At 38.2% G+C, this 23,888-nt stretch overlaps 1 protein-coding gene across 15 annotated transcripts in view; it reads right to left on the bottom strand.

Moving 5' to 3' along the window:
- SYNE1 (spectrin repeat containing nuclear envelope protein 1) overlaps positions 1–23,888 on the bottom strand; it is a 479,099-nt gene that overhangs the window by 369,785 nt on the left and 85,426 nt on the right. For 14 of the 15 annotated variants that reach the window (XM_044243752.1, XM_044243801.1, XM_044243842.1 and 11 more), the window contains exon 3: positions 16,796–16,857. In XM_044243752.1, the coding sequence (XP_044099687.1) occupies positions 16,796–16,857 (62 nt within the window). Of the gene's footprint in view, positions 1–16,282; positions 16,323–16,795; positions 16,858–23,888 lie in introns of those variants that run through there. The other variant, XM_044243827.1, reaches the window with a different exon arrangement.

Here is a 23,888-nt window from a genome sequence, read left to right as displayed (position 1 = left end):
GTAATAATGACTTTATATTCTAAACATGTAAATAAAATTATTACTGAGCTATAATGAAAACTATTCAGTGTGATAAGAATCAAAATTATTGTATTGGTTATATGTAATCATTAAAAATGCAGCCTGTTTATCATGCAAAATGTCCATTTGTATCCTAGTAATATAAATGCAGCATAATAACGAGGGAAAAGTTAATAAATATGTGATATATTCAGTGAACAAATGCAAATGAAGTTTTTCTTATACTGTGTTAACCTGAAAATATATAAAGAAAATGAAATAGAGCAGGGAATTTTCTTGAAATGATAAAAATTCCAAGAAATTTGAAACAAAAACAAGTCACATCCATTCATTCATTCTGCCTTTGTTTACTTTTGTTTTTAAGATTTACTTATTTATTTGAGATTGTGCATGGGGGGGGAGGGGCAGAAGGAGAGGGAGAGTCCCAAGCTGACTCCACACGGAGCCTGGGGCTTGCTCTCACCACCCTGAGATCATGACCTGAACCAAAACCAAGAGTTAGACGCTCAACGGACTGAGCCACCCAGGCAGCTCCCATCATGCCTTTAAACACAAACTCGTCTCTGCCACTTTGAAGACCATTTTCTTGTGAACCCCTTCTGCCACTCACGTATCTCCTGTTGAATCGACGGCTGCCCCACAGTCTACCTTCCCCCGCCACCAGTTGCTTCTGCACAGGCTTATGGACACAACCAATGGGTCAGTAGTGACCACTGAGCAACTCAGCTCATCAGCCTCTCTGCGTTGACTGCTGGGACCAACCTCTCCCTCATCTATTCTTCCCCAAACCTCTTTGATGAGTCTGCCTTGTTCACCCTCCTTTCTTTCTGACTGTGGCCATCACCAAGATCAATCCTGATTCCTCTGTTCTTCACAGAATGCTATCTGGATACACATAACTCTTGAATCCTTCTGTCCAGGTAAATGACAGGCCCCCAATATATAATGTTGGTGGAATGACTCACTGAATAAATGAATAAATGCAATTAAAAAAAAATTTTTGTAGCCCCTATGTGCATATTAATGGCTCTTAAAATGTGGTACATAAATAATGGGTAAAGAAAAAGCTCTCGTTTCCGGGCAATCAGACTGCAACTCAACACAGAATATCTTTTTTTTTTTTTTTTTTTTTTTTTTTTTTTTTTTGTGGGTTTTCTTTTTTTTTTTCCCAATTTATTTATTTTCAGAAAAACAGTATTCATTATTTTTTCACCACACCCAGTGCTCCATGCAAGCTGTGCCCTCTATAATACCCACCACCTGGTACCCCAACCTCCCACCCCCCCGCCACTTCAAACCCCTCAGACTGTTTTTCAGAGTCCATAGTCTCTCATGGTTCACCTCCCCTTCCAATTTACCCAAATTCCCTACTACTCTCTAACGCCCCTTGTCCTCCATGCTATTGGTTATGCTCCACAAATGAGTGAAACCATATGATAATTGACTCTCTCTGCTTGACTGATTTCACTCAGCATAATCTCTTCCAGTCCCGTCCATGTTGCTACAAAAGTTGGATATTCGTCCTTTCTGATGGAGGCATAATACTCCATAGTGTATATGGACCACATCTTCCTTATCCATTCATCCGTTGAAGGGCATCTTGGTTCTTTCCATAGTTTGGCGACTGTGGCCATTGCTGCTATAAACATTGGGGTACAGATGGCCCTTCTTTCTTGTTTTTGAGTATCTTATTCTCAGTAAGAACTCATCAAGTATTTGCCGAAGGAATGACTGAAGTTTCCAGTGTGCATGATAAAGAAGGGAAGATGGTTTTTATTTCAAGAACAGATACCTAAAATTCCCTCACTTCCCTCTTTCTCTGCTTCGTAAACTCCTGCTCAATTTTCATGATTCAGCTCATCATACGTAATCTTTTTCAGTTTTCCAATTAGAATTAAATCACCTCTTTTGCCCTAAATATATTGTTCAGATTAGAATGATCATGTTGCATTACAATTGGTTATTTACAAATCTGTGTCTCTAGGAATTCAGATCATGGGGCAGTTTCTTGAAGATAAAGAAGTTGGTTATATCATTATATACCTAATACCAGGCACAGTGCTTGGCACTAGTTGGCAATAATCATGTAAATGGTGAGTGAATCACACCATATGTGATGCTTATTTGCAAATATCTTTGGGAATCTTAGGGATACACAGAAATAAGGTCATGATGCAGAATTTCTCTTTTTATAGGAAATACGAGTTGCTTCTGGAAATTTTTTCACCAGTGTCTTCCTGCACAAAGTAAAGACATGTAGACTGATGGCTATTACCAGTCTAAATAGAAATTGGGAGAAAATATTTCTCCTTAAAATAAAAATGTTTGTATCAATTTAATTTGTAATGCACAGGTAACATATTTTCAACACACCAAATTATAGGACCAAGCATGATGTAATCGATTTTTTACTTAACTAGTAAAAGAGGGGGAATAATAAACTTCTGGCCAGACTTACTATAAAGAGCTGGCAGAAATGAATAATAGAGAATGATCTTCATATTTTTATAAGCTCTATCCAATTGCATATAATGTAAATATTGTGCAAAATTAACAAAACACTTATCAAAAATTACATCAGAATAAAAACATTCTAGGGATTACTGGACAAGTTTTGGTGTTCCATTTTGCATAAAGAATTGTTTACATGTAGCAAATGATCAAATAGAGGAGACCTTTATTATTTTGACTATATCACAGTTATTTTTGGAACAATGTTTTAATAAGGAACCTTTAGGTAAAAAGTCTTTCTTGTCACATATATAGATATTTACAGCACCAATCTGAATACTTCGGCAGGATTCAGGTCATGGTACTGGCAGCCAAAAGAAAGGGTTGGAATGGAAGTAACTAATTGGAGCCTGACTTAATGGAGTAACAAAAACAATGTGCTTTTCAGCTTGCATGGAGCACTGGGTGTGGTGAAAAAATAATGAATACTGTTTTTCTGAAAATAAATAAATTGGAAAAAAAAAAAAAACAAAAAAAAAACAAAAAAAAAAAACAATGTGCTTTTGCTCCTATTGCCTACCAATTTTCAGTTTTAAGCACTAGGCAGAAATCTTATCAGGCACATTTCAAAACTATAATTATCATTTTTTATCATTTATATTTAATCATTTATCTTTTTTATCATTTATCTTTCTTTGGTACAATATTTTTAAAAATCATATTCTCCTTAGACTTGACAGTCACACTTAGATGTTCTATAGTGGAACCAAAATATATTCATGCTGAATCTGAGGCTATTCAAAGAACAGAATTGCCAACTGGGTCAGGAGGAGAGGGAGACAGAGATGGGAAAGAGAATGGAGAAGGAGGCACGTCACTTCTGCAGCTACTCCCTTCTCTCAGCTCTCCTAAAACTAGGTTTAAACCTAAATTTCTGGCTCTCAGAGGACTGCCTGGGTCTAAAAGTCCCTGGAAACACAGGGAAGTTGAGCATGGCTCTGTGCCTGGCTATACCCTTGGGAGCTAACCCATGAATGAAACAGACATCATGGAGCTTTTTTCTCTGTTTCTTCTCCACCTCCTTTATTTTTGCGATGCAGCTCCTTTAATGACACATGATGAGATTCAAAGCCATCCCTGGTCTTTATGGAGTATAAAAGTACAGGTATCTTTGACATAATTTCTCCTGACCATTTCCTCTATTTGGGGAAGACAACCCACTCTCTCATATTGTGTGTGTGTGTGTGTGTGTGTGTGTGTGTGTGTGTGTATCTTGAGTCACTTTACTAGTCTATTAGCATCAGTATATGTTTAAGCCTTACCTACCATCTATTTTCATTCTTTTATTCATGAAAGGATGGCCATGTTTGCTCTGCCACATGTTGAGTTTATGCCCCTAGAAACAATTACGTTACTTAGAGGAAAAGGAATAAGAGAATAATTTCGACCAAAAAAATATATCAGACATAACTATTGGCATGAAATAAAAATTTTTGGCTTAGATCACACCTCTTGTAAGTGATTACATTTGAGCCCAGGTTTATTACACTTTGAGCCAGGTATTAACATAAATGTTTCCAGAATAATACATAAACCTGTAAATGTAATTTTTGTCTAATACTAATATGAAAAGTAATACCTAATCAGCTGAAGTACCGGTCATTCTACTAGAAAAAAAAATTATTAATAAAAGGCCACTTTTAAATGTGAATGGATATAAAAAAAGACTAAATAGTAATAATGGAAGTATTATGTATATAAATACATACTGGCATAGAAAATAGTTGGCCTAATTCACACCGTGTCCCCTCGTGGTCATGTTTGTGCTAAAGCCCCATCTTCTGTTACAAGAGTGACTTGAGCTGCACCATCACATTCTCTGCTTGGATCCAGAAGTTGGCTGGAATCAAGCTGTCACATGGCAATGGCCTAAATATGATTATCACCAGGTCCTGCTGTTGAGGCCCCAAGAACCACTTGCCTCAGTCTTTCTCAAGATTGGGTCACTCAGTACATCAAGGCTCCTCGGGACCATCCTAAGCTCAATGACTCTACTAGAAGGACCCACAGGACTCAGAAGAGCTCATATACTTAATGATCACAATTAATTACAGTGAATGGACACATTACGATCAGCAAAGGGACAAAGCTCATAAAGTAGGGTCCCAGAGAAATCATGTATGAGTTTTCATGGATGAATAACCTTCCAGGAGAAGTACATAGGGCATGCCTAATTTTTCCCAGAATGGTATGCATTGATATGTGAAGTGTCACAGACCAGAAAAGCATGCTCTAACCCCATTGCCTGGGTTTTTATTTGGACTCTGTCACTTAGGCTTACAGTGCTTACTTACATAACTGGCCTCAGCTACTCCCGCACTTCCCAACAGGTAGGTTTTCACCATGAAACGCATTGTTAAACTGATCTCATCAAAGTAGAACAGCATGGCCCAAGGTCCAGGCATACAAAACACTCCTATCAGGTAGAATTTCCCAAGGGCTCAGAGGTGAGCTCCCAGCAGCCAGTTAAGGACAGTTCCTAAAGATAGGTCTTTATTTGCAATGTACAGAGCTTGAGCAACCCAAGCCTGCTGAGCTAACCTTTTCCTGCCCAGTCAGAGAGTGTGTCTTTTCAATAGATTTCACTTCTTAGTTAAATAATTTAAGATCATTTCATTTACTTGCAACAAAATAAAGCACAACCAACACGTGGGTCCATTTTGTTATTACTTTATAAACACCGTCTTGAGAGTAACAGTTTACGGCTCAGTGCCCCTCCACTCCTACCCCTTGATCAGACCCACATAAGTGACCAAAAATACTTTATTGATGAAAGTGTGCCTTTTCAGGGGACCTAATTGTATTTGGTGCAAAAAGATGTTTTATAACCTTTTGACCAACTGATACTGGTAAACGACAAAGGTAGACACAGCTGAATGTTGCTGATAAACAGTTAAACATACATACATTCCTGCATAAATAAATAAATAGAGCCATTTCACATGGACCACTATATGCCTATATCCAAAAATAACACATTTTTATGGCAATAGACTAAAAATATTTGTACCATTTTAGCTTTGCAGTAAGAGGACAATCTTATGCACATCAGTTAAAGTGAAAGAAGCACTCGGTCTGAGTCATTCAGAAATGTAGACGGTTACAAATCTACCTCAAAACATTACTAGCATATTATTGCTTTATCAACAGATATATCTACACATCTGCTAGAATCTTAGAGTTCCTTAGCCTCAAGTATCCCACAGCTATCAAAGAGCTGTACAGTGTGAAGAATTTGGTCTTGAGCAAATAAAAGGGCAAAATCTCCTGTTTTATGCCAGGACCAACCCAGGTCTTCATTTATGATCATGACTTTGGATCTCAGAACCGTTGGATAGTCTTTTACTGAATGCTTTCCCACGTGGGGAAAGAGCTCTCAAAACATTTTATGACACACAAAAAAGCAATGGCATTTTACTTTAAATACCCTACTGTTTAAAATTGTGATTGCTGGATACCTATTGATACCAATAAAAATGAACTAGAAAAGGCCTGAAGTAAAAGCACAGGGCGCAGATGACTCTTTACTCCAACTGAGACACACACACACACACACACGCACGCACACACACACATACACACACACTGTTGAGCACTGTCAGGCTTGCTGAAAATTACACATAACCACAACCTAAAATATTCTCAAAATGGCCTTCTGCACAGGCTGTAGAGGGGTCTCAAGGGAAAGGCAGGTTCTCATGGTGTGTTCCGTGCACTCTGGAAACCTCTGTATACTCAATGACCCATTACTTCTAAAGCCAGTCAAACTACCTCTGGTTTCCGTAAGTTTCAGGTAGGAACTATTTCACAGGCTGAAGGAGCAAGTGTACAGAGAAAAATCCCACCACAGGGCCTGTCTATAGCGTGCTCATTCCCTGATGGTTATCTGCTGGGTGGGAGCAAAGAGCTGAACAACAGGAACAGAGAGGAGTGGGAAGGGAAGAGGGGTTGACCAGCAGATGTTGGAGTGAGTTACCTCCCCAAAGACTGGCTGAGAGCCCACCACACTAAATTGTTTAAAAATGCCAAAGTACCCTGGACCAGAACGGTAAAATCATGATTATAACCACTGGTGGCGACCACATAAAATTAACTCAATATCTAAAAGTTTTGCCATTATTCAGAAAATCGAATTAGATGTTCCAATATCTCCAGAAACAAGGTAAAGTAATTACAATTGTATGTGTAATCTGTTTCTCTTTCACTGCCTTCATAAAAACACTGCTATGATGATTTTCCATCTCTCCTTGTCAAAGGTGAGGAGACAGTTCCCATTCTTTTTTATTTCCTCTGACAGCATAATCATTTCCACTTCCTTAATTACTTAGTTTAATTCCAAATACATCTAATTCCAAATACCAAAGGCAATGACTACTGTTTCAGCCCAACTTTAAATCTGTTTGGAAAACTCTGCTCTTAACAATTTTCAGGTATGATAAGATTATTTTCAGTATATAGCATAAAAGAACCTACTTGTTTATCTAGGTACAAAGAATGTAGCAGTGAACAAACCAGAAGAAATAATCCCTGCATTATGATGCTTATATACTAATGAGGGACACGGACAGTAAAGAGAGCAAATAAGCTGTCTCATTGAGAACAGACTGATGAGGGGCTAGGCCACAAGGAGGGATTTAAGTTAGGAGGCTGTTCAAGTCATCCAGGCAACAGACTCGGTGGCTTAAACCAAGGTAGTAAGTAGCAGAGGTGGTGAGCAGTGATTGGATTCTCAATGAATTCTGAAGGATAAAGTCACCGATGTTTGTTGATGGGGCAGATATGGTGTATGAGCAAAGGAAAAGAGGAAAGGATAACCCCAACTTTGTATGGGATAAAATAACTTAGGGAGAGTGATTCTTTTATGCTATGTACTGAAAATAATTTTATGACGCATGAAAATTGCTAAGAGCAGCGTTTTCCAAGAAGGTACGTCAGGCCACCACCAGAATCTAGAAAGAGACAAGGATGGGTTCTACCCAGGGTAGCAGAGGGAGCATGGCTGTCTAGACTTGAGAACACTGAGATAATAAATTTCCCATGTTAAGCTGCCCAGTATGTGTACTTTGTTAGGGTAGCTTTGGCAAATGAACAACAGAATCTAAATAACATTTTATAATGCTTTTCAAAAATTCTTCTAAAAAGTGAGGAGATGCTCATATCATGCCTGGGGTCATCCAAAAGACCGTATTTAGAATATTTAGTGCCAATCCTTAATAGCCCCATAGATCTAAGTTTGGCAGATGGAGAAAGAACTGTTTTTTTCTTATTAAAAAGCAGCTCCATTTATGGAAACACTAAACAATGATATCTGAGACCTATTTGTTTTTCCCTAAGGACTTAATGTCAAACCACAGATTTATTTCACAGCAAATAACATAAAGATTGAATCAGGGGATTTACATATGAATATAATACTCTATCTCATTTGATGAAATGAGAGAAAATGTGAAATTACAAAATTCTGAAGCCAATGGTAATGTCAAAAATATTACATTATCTTTTTCTAATAAAAATCTAACTTCTGGGTACAACTGGGTGTTTCAGTCAGTTAAGCAGCTGCCTTTGTTTCAGGGTCTGATCCCAGGGTCCTAGGAAGTCTAGGACCTAGGAAGCCTAGGTCCAGTGGGGAGCCTGCTTTTCCCTCTCCCTCTGCTCCTCCCCCTATTGGTGTGCTCACATGTGTGCGTTCTCTCTCTTTCTCTCTCTCTCAAATAAATAAATAAAATTGTTTTAAAAAATCTAACTTCTTGTGAAAGTTTTTTGAAAAACACATCTTTAGGTTGCTTCCTTTGGGGGCCACAGTGGCACGATACAATTACCATCGCTTATGAATCGTGCATGAAATTCAGGAATTTGCTAAGATAGATAAATTTTAAAATGTGAAAGAACTAACATCTTTGTAACTGTCAATGTTTAAAATATTTGCCCCAACCTAAATTCTTTTATTTTAAAGATTTTATTTATTTATTTGATAGAAAGAGATCACAAGGCAAAGAGGCAGGCGGGGGTGGGGGGCAGGGAAGCAAGCTTCCCGCTGAGCAGAGAGCCCGATGTGGGGCTCCATCCCAGGATCCTGAGATCATGACCTGAGCTGAAGGCAGAGGCTTAACCAACTGAGCCATCCAGCTGCCCCCAACCTAAATTCTTTACTCAGAAATGAAGGCTATTCTGTCAGATCTAAAAAATAACAGCCATTAGGTAGGAATTCCCTCACATTCAAGTCCACCTCATCTCGCTGCCTTCTCTCACCGCATCCCAAATTCAGGCACATCCACACTCATCCTTCTTATTTCCTTTGGTCTCGAGAAGGGGACACATCTCTCCTTTGGTACAAATCTACATGTTCCACGCATGCTCTTGATTTTCTCTCCCATCTTGCCTCCTTGAGAGCCCGTGTTCATGAAACAACTTTTCTCCCCTTCTTTGAAGTCTCTTCCCCTCTACTAGTTCTGGATCATTCCTTTCAGTAGACACACACTTAAAACTACCCTTTATTAAAACAGCTCATACCAGACCCTGTGTTATGTTTCAGCTAATACTCTATCTCATGAACATGTAAGGTACCTTCATTGCTCTAACATCCTTACCACTCATCTACTCATCAGTGTTCTAGAATCTGATTTCTGTTACAATGTGGCTACTCCCTGTGGTGGTCAATGATTTTCTCACTGCCAAATTAAATGGGTTTATCTCTGAGTAATTTCTGTCTAAAAATGAACTACTAGGTTTCCCCAAGCCTGTTGTATTCTCTATGTCTAAGAATGATCTCAATCATTGCTTATGTCAGAAATCTAGATACCATCCTTGGCTCTTCTTCAAGATTCTGATTAGTTACTGAGTCCACTCCTATATGTCTTTCAGTGTGTCTACTTTTCTCTTACTTCACCATTAATGTTACTTGTTCCTATTCTAATTTATGACAGAGAGAGACAGAGATGCTTAGGGCCAGGGTGATAATTTTAATTCTCTTGCCTAAGATTCTTTAATGTCTCCCACTGCCCATAATACAGGTGAAATCCTCCTAATGACTGGCCTTTGACCAATGTTGTCAACCCACTCCTGGAATCATATATTCAGGTATTCTGAACTTCCTCCATTTCCTTTAATGTACCATGTTTTTTCTCATCTCTCAACTTTAAAAACATTGGTTCCTTCATGTATCAAATCCCACAGGCATTGCTCAAGCCTTAGCTAAAATGTTTCTTCTCTGAAAGCCTATTCTGATGCTTTCCTTCAGATTTCCCCTGTGGTTGGCTGTGCTTGCCCTGGGCTCCCTGACACCCTGTAGTTCCCTCTCACGGCATCTACCACACACCTTATGGTAATTGTTTGTTTCTCCTGTGAGATATCAGTTCTAGGATGGCACGGACAATGGGTCTGTTCACCACTGTGTCCACAACCTCTAACGCATACAATATTCTTAAAAGGTATCTGCTGCCTAAATAGCTAAAGAAACAAATGCAGCATGAAAATAGGTAACACAATGGTTAATGCCCAAACTTAAGAGGCTTGGGGTTGAAATCGGGTTTTTTATCTACTTGCTATGTGATCTTGAATTTAATAATTAACACTAAGCTTCAGGGTCATCATCTGTGAAATGGTGAAAATAATACTTTTATTTGATTCTTATAGTAAAGATTAAATTAAATAGAAGACAGAGTTGAGAGGGCAGAGTAACTGGCACATGGTAAAAGATGAATGCAATTTAAAAAAATATTTTTAGCAATGAGTGATGAGAAGCTAGAACTGAATCAGGATCTAACTTTGAAAAAACATTACTTGAAATCAACATCAGGCTAATTAAAAAAAACAAATACCTTCTTTCACTAATAGGGCAAACAGAAAAGAAAGATTCGGGTATCTTCCTGAAAAGAAAATGATAGAGTCCGTGTCTGAAGAAACCCCATCCCCGAAAGGAATTATCAGGTGTATAAAATAAATGTAACTCACTAATTTTTGTTAGTTACATTCCATTACATTGACAATTTGTGATGTGTAATGTTTTACATAATTGCAGAACCATAAAGGCTTCAATTTGAAAACAAAGCAAACATTTAAAAAATGAACTGCTAATTACATCCACAAGTTCAGAAAATCTACATCTGTGTACTAAAAATGGCATAAAACACATATACACAGAAGATTCTTGGTTTTTCTCCCTGCTTCAGTAACATTTTTGTTTTAAGGAAAGTATTTTTTTAAACAGATTGCTCTCTTATTTGCACCCAATCTCTTCACACAGCTGTCAAAATATTTATAAAGAATTATTATAATAGAATGGAACGCCATCAGTAAAAGAGCTTGTTATTTTATTTAATTAGAAGTAAATAGTTTGCTAATTTGCAACTGAGCAGAGCAGCCAAGAACAAAATTAAAATTTTCCCATTAAAAACACTCCCCTAAATCCATCTCTGTTAGATATCTTTAAAACATCTCCTAATGCAGCCAAGATTGAATGACATTAGGAGAGAACAATCGATTTCTCTACTTCTCAATTCACTGTTAAAACCTGATACAACCTAGCATTAAAGCTATTTCTAGATATACTAAATTTCCAAAGAAAATTTATAGAAAATAGATACAAGTTTTCTATCTAAATAATGAGTCTTTTAAATTGTCCTTTAAAATAAAAGTTTTATTCTTTAAATTTTCTTAAAAATTTTAAAGACAACATTGTAGTAGTAAGATATTATCATGGAACTTAAGGTGAAATGGTTTACCATTCCAGTTTAAATCCCAAACATTCCCATGACTACTCTGCAAAAGCTCTCAGACAACTAAGATCCAGCCAAATATTTACAACTTACATTCTAGAAAAAAGTTGAAACTTTTTTTTTTCTCTGCCAACTTATTAGCACTTTTCTCTTTTCTTGTTCTTAGAGATAAAATAACTTGACACATAGCATAAGAAATAAGTGAATTAAGACTAATTCACTTATTAATAAGGTATTAAGACTAATACCTTGGCTACTGGCATAAAAATATTTTTGACATGGGTCATTCCCTTACCTTTACTGGTAGATGTCAACAGAAAATTTCGGGGAAAAAGAAGACAACCAAGGAATAAAATGCATTTTAACCCCTTAAATGGTTTGGTTCTGAGATTATCTGAACGATTCCAGAGCACAGAGCTATGTACTACAGGGATCACCAACAATAAAATGAAATCCTCAGGTCAGGATTGAATTTTCATCCTTATAAGTTTGGAAGAAATTCTCATGTTCTTCAAGCCAGACCTCAGAATGAACTTGGGGCCAGTTACAGACTGAATGTTTATATGTCCCCCAAACCCATTTTGCAGCCTTAACTGACCATTGTGATAGTATTTTGAAGTGGGGGCTTTGGAAAGTAATTAGTTGTATATGAGGTCAAGAGGTGCTGCCCCATGATGGGACTAGTGTCCTTAGAGAAGAGGAAGAGAGACAGAGATCTCTCTCTCTCCTTCTCTGCCATGTGAGGACCCAGCTAGGAAGAGGGTTCTCGCCAGGAACCAAATCTGTCAGCACCTTGATCACCTTGATTTTAGGACTTCTTGGGCTTTCACAACTATGAGGAATAAATGCTTATTCTCTAAGTCCCTAATCAACAGTATTGTGTTAAAACAGCCTAAGTTGACTAACGCAGGGTCCAAATTTATCAAGTATTTGTTGGACAAAGTAAACAACCTAACATACAAACAACCCATCAAACCAGATTCAATCTGATCCAAGAAATTATAGGGTACCACATCCTTTCAAAGCTGACAGCAATTATGTCTCCTTCTTGGGGGCAGACTATCTCTTAGTTACAAGATAAACCACTGCTTTGGTTATTTAATCAGCAAGAGGAAAGAGGGAAAGTTGGTTTCAAAAGCTTTGGGGGATAAAGAGAAAATGTTGAGACAGGTCAAACTGCTTATTCATGGGTCACTTCTTCTAGTGAGAAATGTTTTCATCCTGAGTACTTGGGACTTCTCTGTCACTGAAAGCCTGGATGTTGCTGATAAGTGATTGGGAGCTGAAGGCCAAAAATTATAGAAGCTCCTTTCATAAGGGACTTAGTAAAACCTTGGGCCTAAAATATACTTTTGTGAAGCTAAGCTGACTACGGGTGTACACGCACACCTGTGTGCGCACATGCCCGCTGTCCATGGCCATGAGGTGCTAGAGTGACAGGACCAAGCACACTCAAGCAACACAGGATGGCTTTGGAAACAAGCCTTCCAATGGAGGCAGCTGGAAAAGTGACACAGTGTCCCGATCCAGAGGCCAGGTCAAAGATATGAGGTTGGCCTTTTTTTTCTATTGCAAGTGAAATATCATCATTCTCATCTCAGAAGTCAGGGTGCACTTTGCCATGGTGCGGGAAGTGTGTGTTTCCATTTCAGTTTGGGTGTGCCTGTAAATGGGAGCTCAGTGAGACCGTGAAGCCCAGGATGTGCAGGTTGCATGTGTTTTTGTAGGGGCGGCATACAGACAGAAAGAGGTAGATAAGGACGGGGATGGGGAAATTAAGATAGAGACAGATGGCGTGGAGTAATAATGGATAGGAGACAGGCGGGGAGAAACAGAGATGGTACAGGGGTAGGAAAGAGATGGGAGGGACAATGAGAGAGAGAGGGCTAGAAATGAAAACTCAGATAGGGATGAAGGTGGGCGAAGGATGGGAAAGAGAGAGGGGATGGTGGGGAATTGTGATTAGCTGCCGAGACAAATGCAGACAAATACTGACTCCACAGCTATCCTAAAACTCTGCCAAGGTGGGCCAGGGGGTCAGACTGGATGTTTAAAATGTTTTCCAGATATAAGTGAATCAGAAAAGGAACATATCCTCAAAGAAATGTGAGGGGTTTAGCTATGTTTCCAAGATACTACAACGTCCGTGGAGGTAAGTTCAGGAGAACAACTATAGTTATCATTGTTCTGCTTCAGTTTTGGGGTTTTAAGATGACCCAAGAAAGAAAGAAATTGAAATATGTAGAAGGAAAAAAAAAACAAATAAAACTAAACAAAATCTCTATGACATTAAGGTTATGATGGAGCTAGCGGCTACGGAGGTGATAAGTTTCTGGGTTTTTTCAAAATAGCACCCTTGACACAAAAATGTGTGAAGTAGGGAAAACAGATGGGCTTTAGATTCATTTCTGGATTAAAATCTCAGCAGTGCCCCTTAGCAGGCATATGAAGACGTGTCTACAGAAGAGCCTGTGCAGGGCACCTGGGTGGCGCAGTTGGTTGTGCGACTTCCTTTGGCTAGGGTCGTGATCCCAGGGTCCTGGGATCGAGTCTGATATAGGGCTCCTTGCTTAGCGGGGAGCCTGCTTCTCCCTCTGCCCCTCCCCCTGCTTCTGCGCTCTCTCTTCTCTCTCTCTCTCTCTCAGATAAATAGAATCTTTTTAAAAAATGCCAACATAGGGGCACCTGGGTGGCTCAGTGGGTTAAAGCCTCTGCCTTTGGCTCAGATCATGATCCCAGAGTCCTGGGATCAAGGGCCGCATCGGGCTCCCTACTTGGTGGGAAGCCTGCTTCCCCCTCTCTCTGTCTGGCTCTCTGCCTACTTGTGATCTCTGTCTGTCAAAAATAAATAAATAAATAAAATCTTAAAAAAAATAAAAATGCCAAAATAACCTGTATAAAACACTTGGCACAGTACCAGAAACTAATCATTTTTCCCCATGTGATATCTTTACTATTCTAACGAAGTGAGAAAACATAAAGACTCTGCTGCTCTTGTTGTATTAAAATGCGCTTCTGCGTGGTACTTAGCACGGTGCTTAGAGCTGTAAGATCTATGAAGAAATTCTAAGAATCAGCATGGGCCTTGAAGACTTTACATGGTTGTTGGGAAGCAGAGATACACAGTGCAAAACAGTTTAAGTGATGCTTAACTTCTCCACCTATACTATAGGTTCTGGAGAAGTGCTACATTTTAGATTCTGCTTCACCAGACCAGGAAAACCAGAGCAGACAGAGGGATGGGCACTGGAGGAGGGGGTGCAGGGGCAGCCACAACCGTCCTGAGAGCATCCGCTAGGGGGCAGGCTCACTGCTTCCCAGGTCGTCAGAAAAGACTTCTTGAGTGGGAGGGCCTAGCACCACACATTAATGGTAGGGCTTAGATTTTAGAAGGGAAATTACAGGGTGAGTTTACAAAGCAGGGCTAGAAAAGAGAACAGGAAAGCATGCACACTGGTAAAGCCTAGTCTAATAATCAGTTATTACATAACATGTAAAGTAACTTGGAGCAAAGCTAAAATGACAAAAATATTTTTGACAGTAAGTTCTTGTCATATAATCCCTTCACAAAAGCCTTTCATATACTGTCTGCCGTGGCTTACAGTCAAATTTTCCCATCTTTTTAAGTATTCAGTACACAGATGAGCATATCCCAATAATTCTACTTTAAAGACTTGATGATATTCAACTCCTGATTTTAAAAACCTGAACAAATTAATTATAAGTTATTTTTTCCAATCAGATTAGAAAACATAGTTAACCTCAGAGTGTTAATAGTGTAAGGAAATGGGCATTCACAGAAACTTTTGGTATATATTAAAATTATAAACATGCAAATCTGTTGACTATTGACCTACTTCTAGAAATTTATCCTAAGTAGAAATATGCCCAAGGATTTTCAAAGTAGTATTTTATATAATATTAACTAATTGGAAACCCATAAATGACCATCAAGAGGAAACTGGCTAATTTATGATTCATAATTTATTAGTAATAATTATTTAATTATTTAGTAATTATATCTATATATCTATATAATTATATCTATATATCTATATAATTATTTAGTAATTATATCTATAATAAAATACAATTCAGCCAATAAAATTATTACATACCTCTGAATTAACATGGAAATATATAGTGAGTAAAACAGAGGCATATACAACAATATCCTACAAAACCGTTTTTGCGAAATTGCATGTGTCTGTGTGTAGAAAAATGGTGATCGATATGTTAGTGATGGTTTTATCAGTATCATGAGATTTAAAGGTGATTTCTACTTTCTTTACACTGTGTAAGAGGCTTATCATTAATATTACTTATAATTAACATGTAATCTTTTTAACAATATGCAAAAACAGTAATTCTATTTTCATTTGGAAAAAAAGAAATCTTTCCCAATTAATGACAATTCTGTAGTAAAGTAATAGCCGGCTGGCGCCCGCCAAGACCAAAGAAAATGAGCCCCCAGGGGCATTTACTGCCTTGTCACAGGGCAGATTCTGGGGACAACCACTGTATGAGAGAATTCCCTTCTCATCAGGGGCTTTTGAAAAGAGATTATAGAGGAGATAATCCCAGTTTATCCTGTATCTAGATGCATCTTTTAGTCTGCTGTCTTTACTGGACTGTGAGCTTCTCAAGCTTGGGAAAGTGTCTCACCATTTTCCTGTCTCCAAAGCCTAGCTTAGATACGCAGTGAGCAGTTAATTCGCACAATGGGACTGTAATAAATCGCCATGCTTTGTTTGCTTCTGAACTATAAAAGAGGCTTTGGGGAAGTCCCTGATAAAAAACTACTCATAGGGTTATGTCTGGCACACCGTAGGCACCACTCCCAGCAAAAGGATCCGTTAACTCAATTCAGACAACTGTACTGTTGTCTATGTTTATTTTTACAAATGCAATGGTTTTTGGTTCACATATTTTTTCATCTGCATATTATGAGACTAATTTGATTGTATGCCATACTGGGATTTGTTTTATTGTAGCATTTATATTCAAGTCATTACAATATACAAATACACAGTCACCTGATACATCCTAATGTCAGTGTGGATAATCTCGGAATGATTTATCTTTTTAGTGTCCTGCCACCATGGTCACTTTGCTATCAAAGCACGTAAGAGGGGAGCCCAGATGCTGCCATCATCTACTCAGACTGAATTCTTTGCTCAAGACAGACCACTCCTTGCTTCTTTCTGTCCCAAATAGAAACAAGTGCATTAAAAAAAAAAAAAATGAGCACGAATTCGCCTTTCCATTTGACATACACATTAGTACAGAAGAAATAACTGAACAAACTATTTTGATCAGAATTCACAGAACTGACATGAAGTCACTGCTCTTGATGCTAACAATCCATTCATTTCCTCTTGGAGACAGTGTTAGCAAATGTCACAGATAGGCAACACTTAAACTGATAGAACTTCCAATATCATTGATTAGTATTAGTGATGCCAACAGCATTCCTTTAGTACATTTGGCATTTAATGATTTATTGGCTCCAAAGAAGAAAATATAGAAGTCTAGGTAGTTTCCTTTACCTTGGCCAGATGAGAATTGATCCATTTTGTGAAAGTACGTTTTTGTACTATCTCTTGCTCATCTAGAAGGAAAAAAAAGAAAATGAATCTAGTTAGATGACACAGTATATCATAAAGTTGTATCCTAAAAGACATTGGGTTACACAGTCTAGAAGTAATCATAATATTATTTTATCTTCAAAACAATTTTGCCAATTGTTGTCTTGAAGGAAGTGCCAGTAAAACTCCAATTTGACTACTTCTTTATACATTACCAGAAAATGCTTCCAAATTTTCAATATATTAGCCATATGTTAACCTTCACTCACTTATTCAAAGCTCATCTACAATCATACCTCAATAAAGCTGTTTGGAAAAAGTTCACTGAAACCAACTAAGTGCCAAGTTTTAGGTTAGATCCAGAGATAGAAAACAACAAGGCAACATCTTTGCCATGAAAAATCTAGAAGTAGAGACAGACAAGCAAGGGCATAGGTATAGTAGAGGATTATACAGTAATGTAATAAGACAGAGCTGTGTATGTGAGGCATTACAGGGACTTCACCCAGACGGCATGACCTCCGAAGATCCCAGCACCTCCTGAAATCTGCACCTTTGTGTAAGCGACTACCGGTAGTACCTGCGACTTGTTTCTGATCAACAGACTGTGGCCAAGTCCTACCTATAAAGATGTTACTTTACGTTAGATTCCATCTTGGCTGACCAGAGTGAGAAATTCTCCTTCTGGCTCTGAAGAAGCAAATAGCCATGTTGTAAACTGCCCATGGAGAGGGTCATGTGGCAGGGAAGAGGGAGATGTTTTTAGAGAAGGGTGGTCTCCAGCCAAAAGCCAGAAAGAAGCTGGGGCCCTCAGTCACACAACCACAAGGAAACGAACTCTGCGCGAACAACCCAACGGAGTTCAAAAGTGCATTCTTCCCTGTAGCCCCTGGATAAAAATGCAACGCAGCTGATACTACGGGCTTGTCTACTTAATTGCAGACTTGTGTGACCCTGAGCAGAGAATCCATCTAAGTTAAACATTGTCTCCTGACCCACAAAAGTTTGAGGATAACAAAAGAAAACTGTTTTTTTGGTTTTTTGGGGTTTTGGGGGTTTTGTTTTGTTTTGTGTATTGGTTGGTTTCTTTTTTTTTTTCTTTTTCTTTCTTTTTTTTTTTTTTTTAGAGATGGGGAGATAACGTGGTAGCGTGGTGCAGAGGGGGAGAGAGAATCTTTAAGCAGGCTTCACTCCCACCGTGGAGTCCAACTCAGGGCTCAATCTTACAACCTTGAGATCATGACCTGAGCTGAAAGCAAGAGTCTGCTGCTTAACCAACTGAGCCACCCAGGCACCCCTGAAAATTATTTTAACTTGTTAAGTTTGTTGTAATTTCTTATGAAACAAGAGAAAATTAATATGGGGGGGGATAGGATACAGGATCCAGAAAGACTTTAATCAGAGCCATTAAAGATAGGAAATCCAGAGAGCAAGGAGCCAGTTTAACATCTTTGAAGAAAGGATGAGTTCTGTTAATTCTACCAGCATATACCAAGTATCAACTGTCTGTAAAACACAAGACCAGATGCTGTGAGGAACACAGCTGAACGAAGACATCATTTCAATTCCTCACCCTTTCAGGGATGGTGCTCAGATCTACATCCCTAGAGCTGAGCTCTCCTGGGCTTCAGCGGAGAACATCTGACAATATGAGCCTATGAGGACAGTAACTTTGTTCCCAATGCCTATAAATATGACCCAAAAAATACTGTTCAATGAAGAAATGAGGAAACTTAATAACAAAGCATTTTAATTTAGAGAAATTTTGGATATACCCATAGAATTTACAGAATGCCATTACTTCTAATGTACTTTAAGCATATGCTTTTAAACTTTCAAGTACATACAAAAACAAACCAGTATACTAAAAGGCAATGTACTAGGCACAGATATTTATTTTTGTTCTTTTTTTTTAATTTTCAAAGAATTTAAGAATTATATGGGATGTGTGGAGGGCTGAGTTTGAAAGCAGATAGATTTCTAAGTAGATCTTTTTGGAAAACCCAGATAAAATCTCAAATTGAACTACAAAAGAAGCTCAAAATATACCCTCTGTTCTCAGAAAAAGAAAATAGGTAATGGAATGGGATAGACGCCTGACAATGTTGTGTCAAATGTTGCTGAAAGCTAAATTCTAATAATTTAATTTGCTCTATTAATTTTTTTGGATTACATATCTTCCTTTGAGTTATCTGATATGACTGACTGTAACCAAAATATTTATTTTTAGACCTTTCATGATATGAATGTCCTGTTACATTGAGGATTAGATAACAACTAAATATACAGGAAAATATGTAATTTATTAGAAATTACATACAGTAAGTTTTAAAACACGAAATGACATGCTTTGGTTACAAATTTTAAAAATATCACTCCATTTTGTATGTTTTTATGACCAAGGAAGGATATAAAGGAAAAAATGAAGAAAAAATTTATTATATCAAAAATGTGATCATTTTGGCAAGTGCTAAGTGAAACAGGCACGAAAGCAGCTTACTGTCACCTATAATATAGAAATTCTGTGGTCCCACATACTATGACTCATAATGTTTTCAAGTCTTTTTATTTGCAGTATTGCAGTATGGGGAAGTGATAATGCACATTTAACTTCTGGTTCCAAATGCATTTAATTATTTCTAGTAGTGTTATTTCCCCAGCGAATCAAAGTAATTATTGACTGCTCAGTTTAAAATGACTCAGCAAGCAAATACTCTGGATGAATCTATGTGTATGCAATCATCCCTCATCAAAATTATTAATGTCTTCTTTTCATACAGAAATATTCCTGGCAAAGTCAATGTACTGTTTATTCTTTGCTTTTCTTTCTTTTTTTTTTTTTTTTAAGATTTATTTACTTATTTGAGAGAGGGAGAGATCACAGGCAGGGGAGAGGGGTAGAGGGAGAAGCAGACTCCCCAGGGAGCCCAGTGTGAGACTCAATCCCAGGATCCTGGGATCATGACCTGAGCAGAAGGCAGACACTTAACTGCCTAAGACACAAGAGCATTCAGGGTTTTGTTTGTTCTTCTGAACCATTCTTTATCTTATCTTATTTTATTTATTTATTTATTTTCTAGTTCTAGTATAATTAACATATAGTGTTATATTAGTTTCAGGTATACCCAGGCATGGATATCTCTATCTCTATGTCTCTATATAGATCCTATATTTTAATTAAACCAATAATTACCTATCATATGTAATATATACTTATAAACTCATATAATTCTTATAACAAATCTTCAAGCAAGAACTATTATGCTATTTTTTTAAAGATCCTATTTATTGGGGCGCCTGGGTGGCTCAGTGGGTTAAGCCACTGCCTTTGGCTCAGGTCATGATCTCAGGGTCCTGGGATCAAGGCCCGCATCGGGCTCTCTGCTCAGCAGGGAGCCTGCTTCCTCCTCTCTTTCTGCCTGCCTCTCTGCCTGCTTGTGATCTCTCTCTGTCAAATAAATAAATAAAATCTTTTAAAAAAATCCTATTTATTTATTTGACAGACAGATCACAAATAGGCAGAGAGGCAGGCAGAGAAAGAGGAAGAGAAGAAGGCTCCCTGCTGAGCAGAGAGCCCAATGTGGGGCTCGATCCGAGGCCCCTGCGATCATGACCTGAGCCGAAGGTAGAGGCTTTAACCCACTGAGCCACCCAGGTGCCCCAAACTATTATGCCATTTTAGAAATAAGAAAACCAAGGCACATACCTGTAAGTAAGCATTTTTACCAAAGCCAGCTAGTGGCAAGCCAAGTGTTTACCTCCACAAGTCAGGTTCTTACACCATTATACTACTGCCCAAGGATGCACAGAAATTACTATATTAGTCATATCAAATATTAATCATGTTAAAATGATAAATTAATACTTAAATCAATTGGAGTTTGACCTTAAAATCCTTAGGTTCTATAAATAAAGTCATTTAGCAGCAGAATAATCTTCAGTAGTCAAGCTAGATCTGAGAGAATTCAGAACTTCTATAAAATATAAAGTCTAATTTTAAGCTGTTGATGAAGAACTGACCTAATCTCCATAATATAGGTTTACAGTTCTTGTGAATACATAGTTATATTTGACGAAGCATTATGTAAGCATATTTAACTGTTAATCTTATGGTGATTTTTCTATCTTACACTTTTCAGAACAACATGATATGCTCTTATCGAGTGTTCATACATATGCATGCTAAATATTTCCACTAAAATTATAAAAAGAATAATTCATTAAGACATTTAGCTGAACATAAATGCTAGTTGTAAACACAGACGTCTGTCTACATCATACACGTAAACTTAGATCTCCAGTTCTAGGAATCACAGAGAATAAGAAGTTAATCCTGTTCATAAATCTTAATTTCTACATGTAATCTGTAATTTCTGTAATTTCTGTTAATGCAAACTAAAATCCACCTACTTCTTAAGCCAGTCAGTTGGAAGTCATTCTTGGATCTTTACTTATCCTCATCCTGCACAACAAATTCATAAGGAATTGTTGGTTTTGTTTCTCAAATATCTCATCTCAATCAAGATCAATCTAGTGAAGAAACCATCATTTTTTGGATGCCTGTTCATTTCTCCCACTAGAATTTAAGTTTTAGATGAGACGGCATGGGCAGCGTCTGATTTACCATCACCGCCTTAGTCATTATTGCTTAGGAGATGCTTAATGAAGAAACGAATGGATGCATTTGCTAAGGACGGGCTAAAGACCAGAAAACAAGAGCTGTTCTAAGGAACTGGTACTACACGGAAGGGACAAGTATGTAAACAATGTCTCAAAGCAATGTGTCAGCTACTGTAACAGAGGAACATATAAAATGTTGAGGGAATATAAATACACAAGCAAGTAATTCTTTGATAGGGCAATGGAACAGGCTAGAAGATTCAGAGAAGCTAAAAAAGGAGGTGCCATGACGTCAAACATCAGCAGATAAGTGGAAATTTGCAGGTAGAGAAACTTTTAGGAGAAAGAGGCCGTCTTTTAAAAGCATGGCATTATATACTAAAGTGACAGTAAAAATCTATTACAGCTGGATTATAAAGTGGAGTGGGTTTAAGAAGGGTAAACAAGTAAGTAAGCCTGGAAAACAGGCAACAATCGGGTTAATTCAAGTCTTTGAATAGCATGCCAGAGTTGGGTCTTTATCTATGGACAATGGGAAGCCATTAACAGTTTTGGAAATGATCATATGAGACCTGAGACACAGAAATACATACTACAATGGTAGTGTAGAGGCTTAACTGAAGGGAGAGGAAGCTGGGCGCAGGTAGGACATTTAGGAATACACCAGCAGAACACATGTTAAAGGGGATGCATTCTGTTCTCGAAATGTGCCAAGAGGGACGAGGTGCACGAGACGGCTGCACAGTAACTACTAGAAGTAGTCAGACAGGAGCTAAGGGTGCCTTCTAGATTTTTATCACAGGTAACTGCATAATTATGTCACTCATCAAAGAAGGAAAGAAAAGCAGTAGGCTCCAGATGCGTTGCAGGTGCATCATGAAACGTCTGGGTCAGATGGTAGCGTCAGTGCAGAGAAGAGCTGAGAATTCAGAACCTGGATTAGGAGGTGGGTGCTCCCCAGGTAAGAACCTGTAAGAGACGCCAGCTTAAGGCCAGGCTTTGATCCAGGTATTACCAGGCATAAGCAGCTCAAACTCTCCTCCCCTCTAAACTTGGATCTTGATTTCTTTCTAAAGGCCAGACGGTGTGAGTAAAAAACAAGAAATAAAAAAGCAAACAACGATAATAACAAAAGCAACAAGAAACAGCAAAACTAGTTATGGAAGTTAAGTCCTTCACCCTTGTCTCCATCACTGGTTCCATCTCAAAGACAGTTCGTCCAACAGACCTCAGGAGTTGGAAATCATTAGGTCTTAAGAGATGTCTATAAAGGAAGGCTATTGTACAAGCATGGCCCTGGGGAATGGTGTTGTCAGAAATAATCCCAAAATTCCTAGGCACTATCCCTCTCTAGAAATGAGCGAAAGATGAAGGGAACCGGCTCTGACATTCAATTTCTCTATGTCTTTGTCCTGGTATATATTTTTAAAGTATTTTGCTATTTTAGGATAAGATCATGACACATGCAAAAACGAAGCCCAGTTTAGCAAGAGTGATTAAATTTGACCATTAACAAGCTGTCACACCTGACTTAGAGTCAACAGTTTCCCTCCTGATGAGTCATAGTAACAGTGACTTGCTGATTTTGCACAAGTGACTTACATATATACCTGCAAGCAAAGAGACCAGTAAAAAGCAGCCCAGATTATTCTGAGCCTTTGCAATCAATCATGAAAATTTTGCTGCCTACAAACGGGTTAACTGTATTTTCATTTTACCATATGTAATATGTAAAACTGTGAAAGTGAGCCCTATGTTCATTAGCTTTTAAATAGCGTTACTAAATTTTAAAAAGTTAAAATACATGCCAATGTCCTTCTCACAGATGGTGGGTTTTTTGTTCGTTTGTTTCAAAGATTTCATGTATTTATTTGAGAGAGAGAGCGCGCAAGCACAAGTGTTGGGGGAGGGGCAGAAGGACAAGGAGAGGCAGAAGGGGAGGGGCAGAAGGAGAGCAGGGAGCCCAAATTAGAGCCCCGGCCCCAGGTTCATGACCTGAGCTGAAGGCAGACACTTAACAAATGGAGCCACCCAGGTGCCCCCTAACAGAGTGTTTTTAAAAATACTAACGATAATCGAAGTTGACATATTTCAATATATTTAACAAATCTCTTTAAGAACTTATTTCTGAGAGCTAGAGCACTTCACAAATGGGTATGCACCTAAAATTGTATATTTTTATCAGAGTCATGAACAATCATAAAGATCAAAATACTGAATTCCTGGGTATACCCATCCTTAATCAATGTCACATTAATATAAAAATACCAGCAAGAAAGACTATTTAAGTAAGTAAATATAGGGGCGCCTGGGTGACTCAGTGGGTTAAGCCTCTGCCTTTGGCTCAGGACATGATCTCAGGGTCCTGGGATGGAGCCCCGCATCGGGCTCTGCTCAGCGGTGAGTCTGCTTCCTCCTCTCTCTGCCTGCCTCT

This window comes from Neovison vison, chromosome 1 (assembly GCF_020171115.1).
Source record: "Neovison vison isolate M4711 chromosome 1, ASM_NN_V1, whole genome shotgun sequence".
Lineage (NCBI taxonomy): Eukaryota > Metazoa > Chordata > Mammalia > Carnivora > Mustelidae > Neogale > Neogale vison.
The sequence above is the reverse complement of the archived record's forward strand: the minus strand, read 5'-3'. Positions and strand labels throughout refer to the sequence as shown.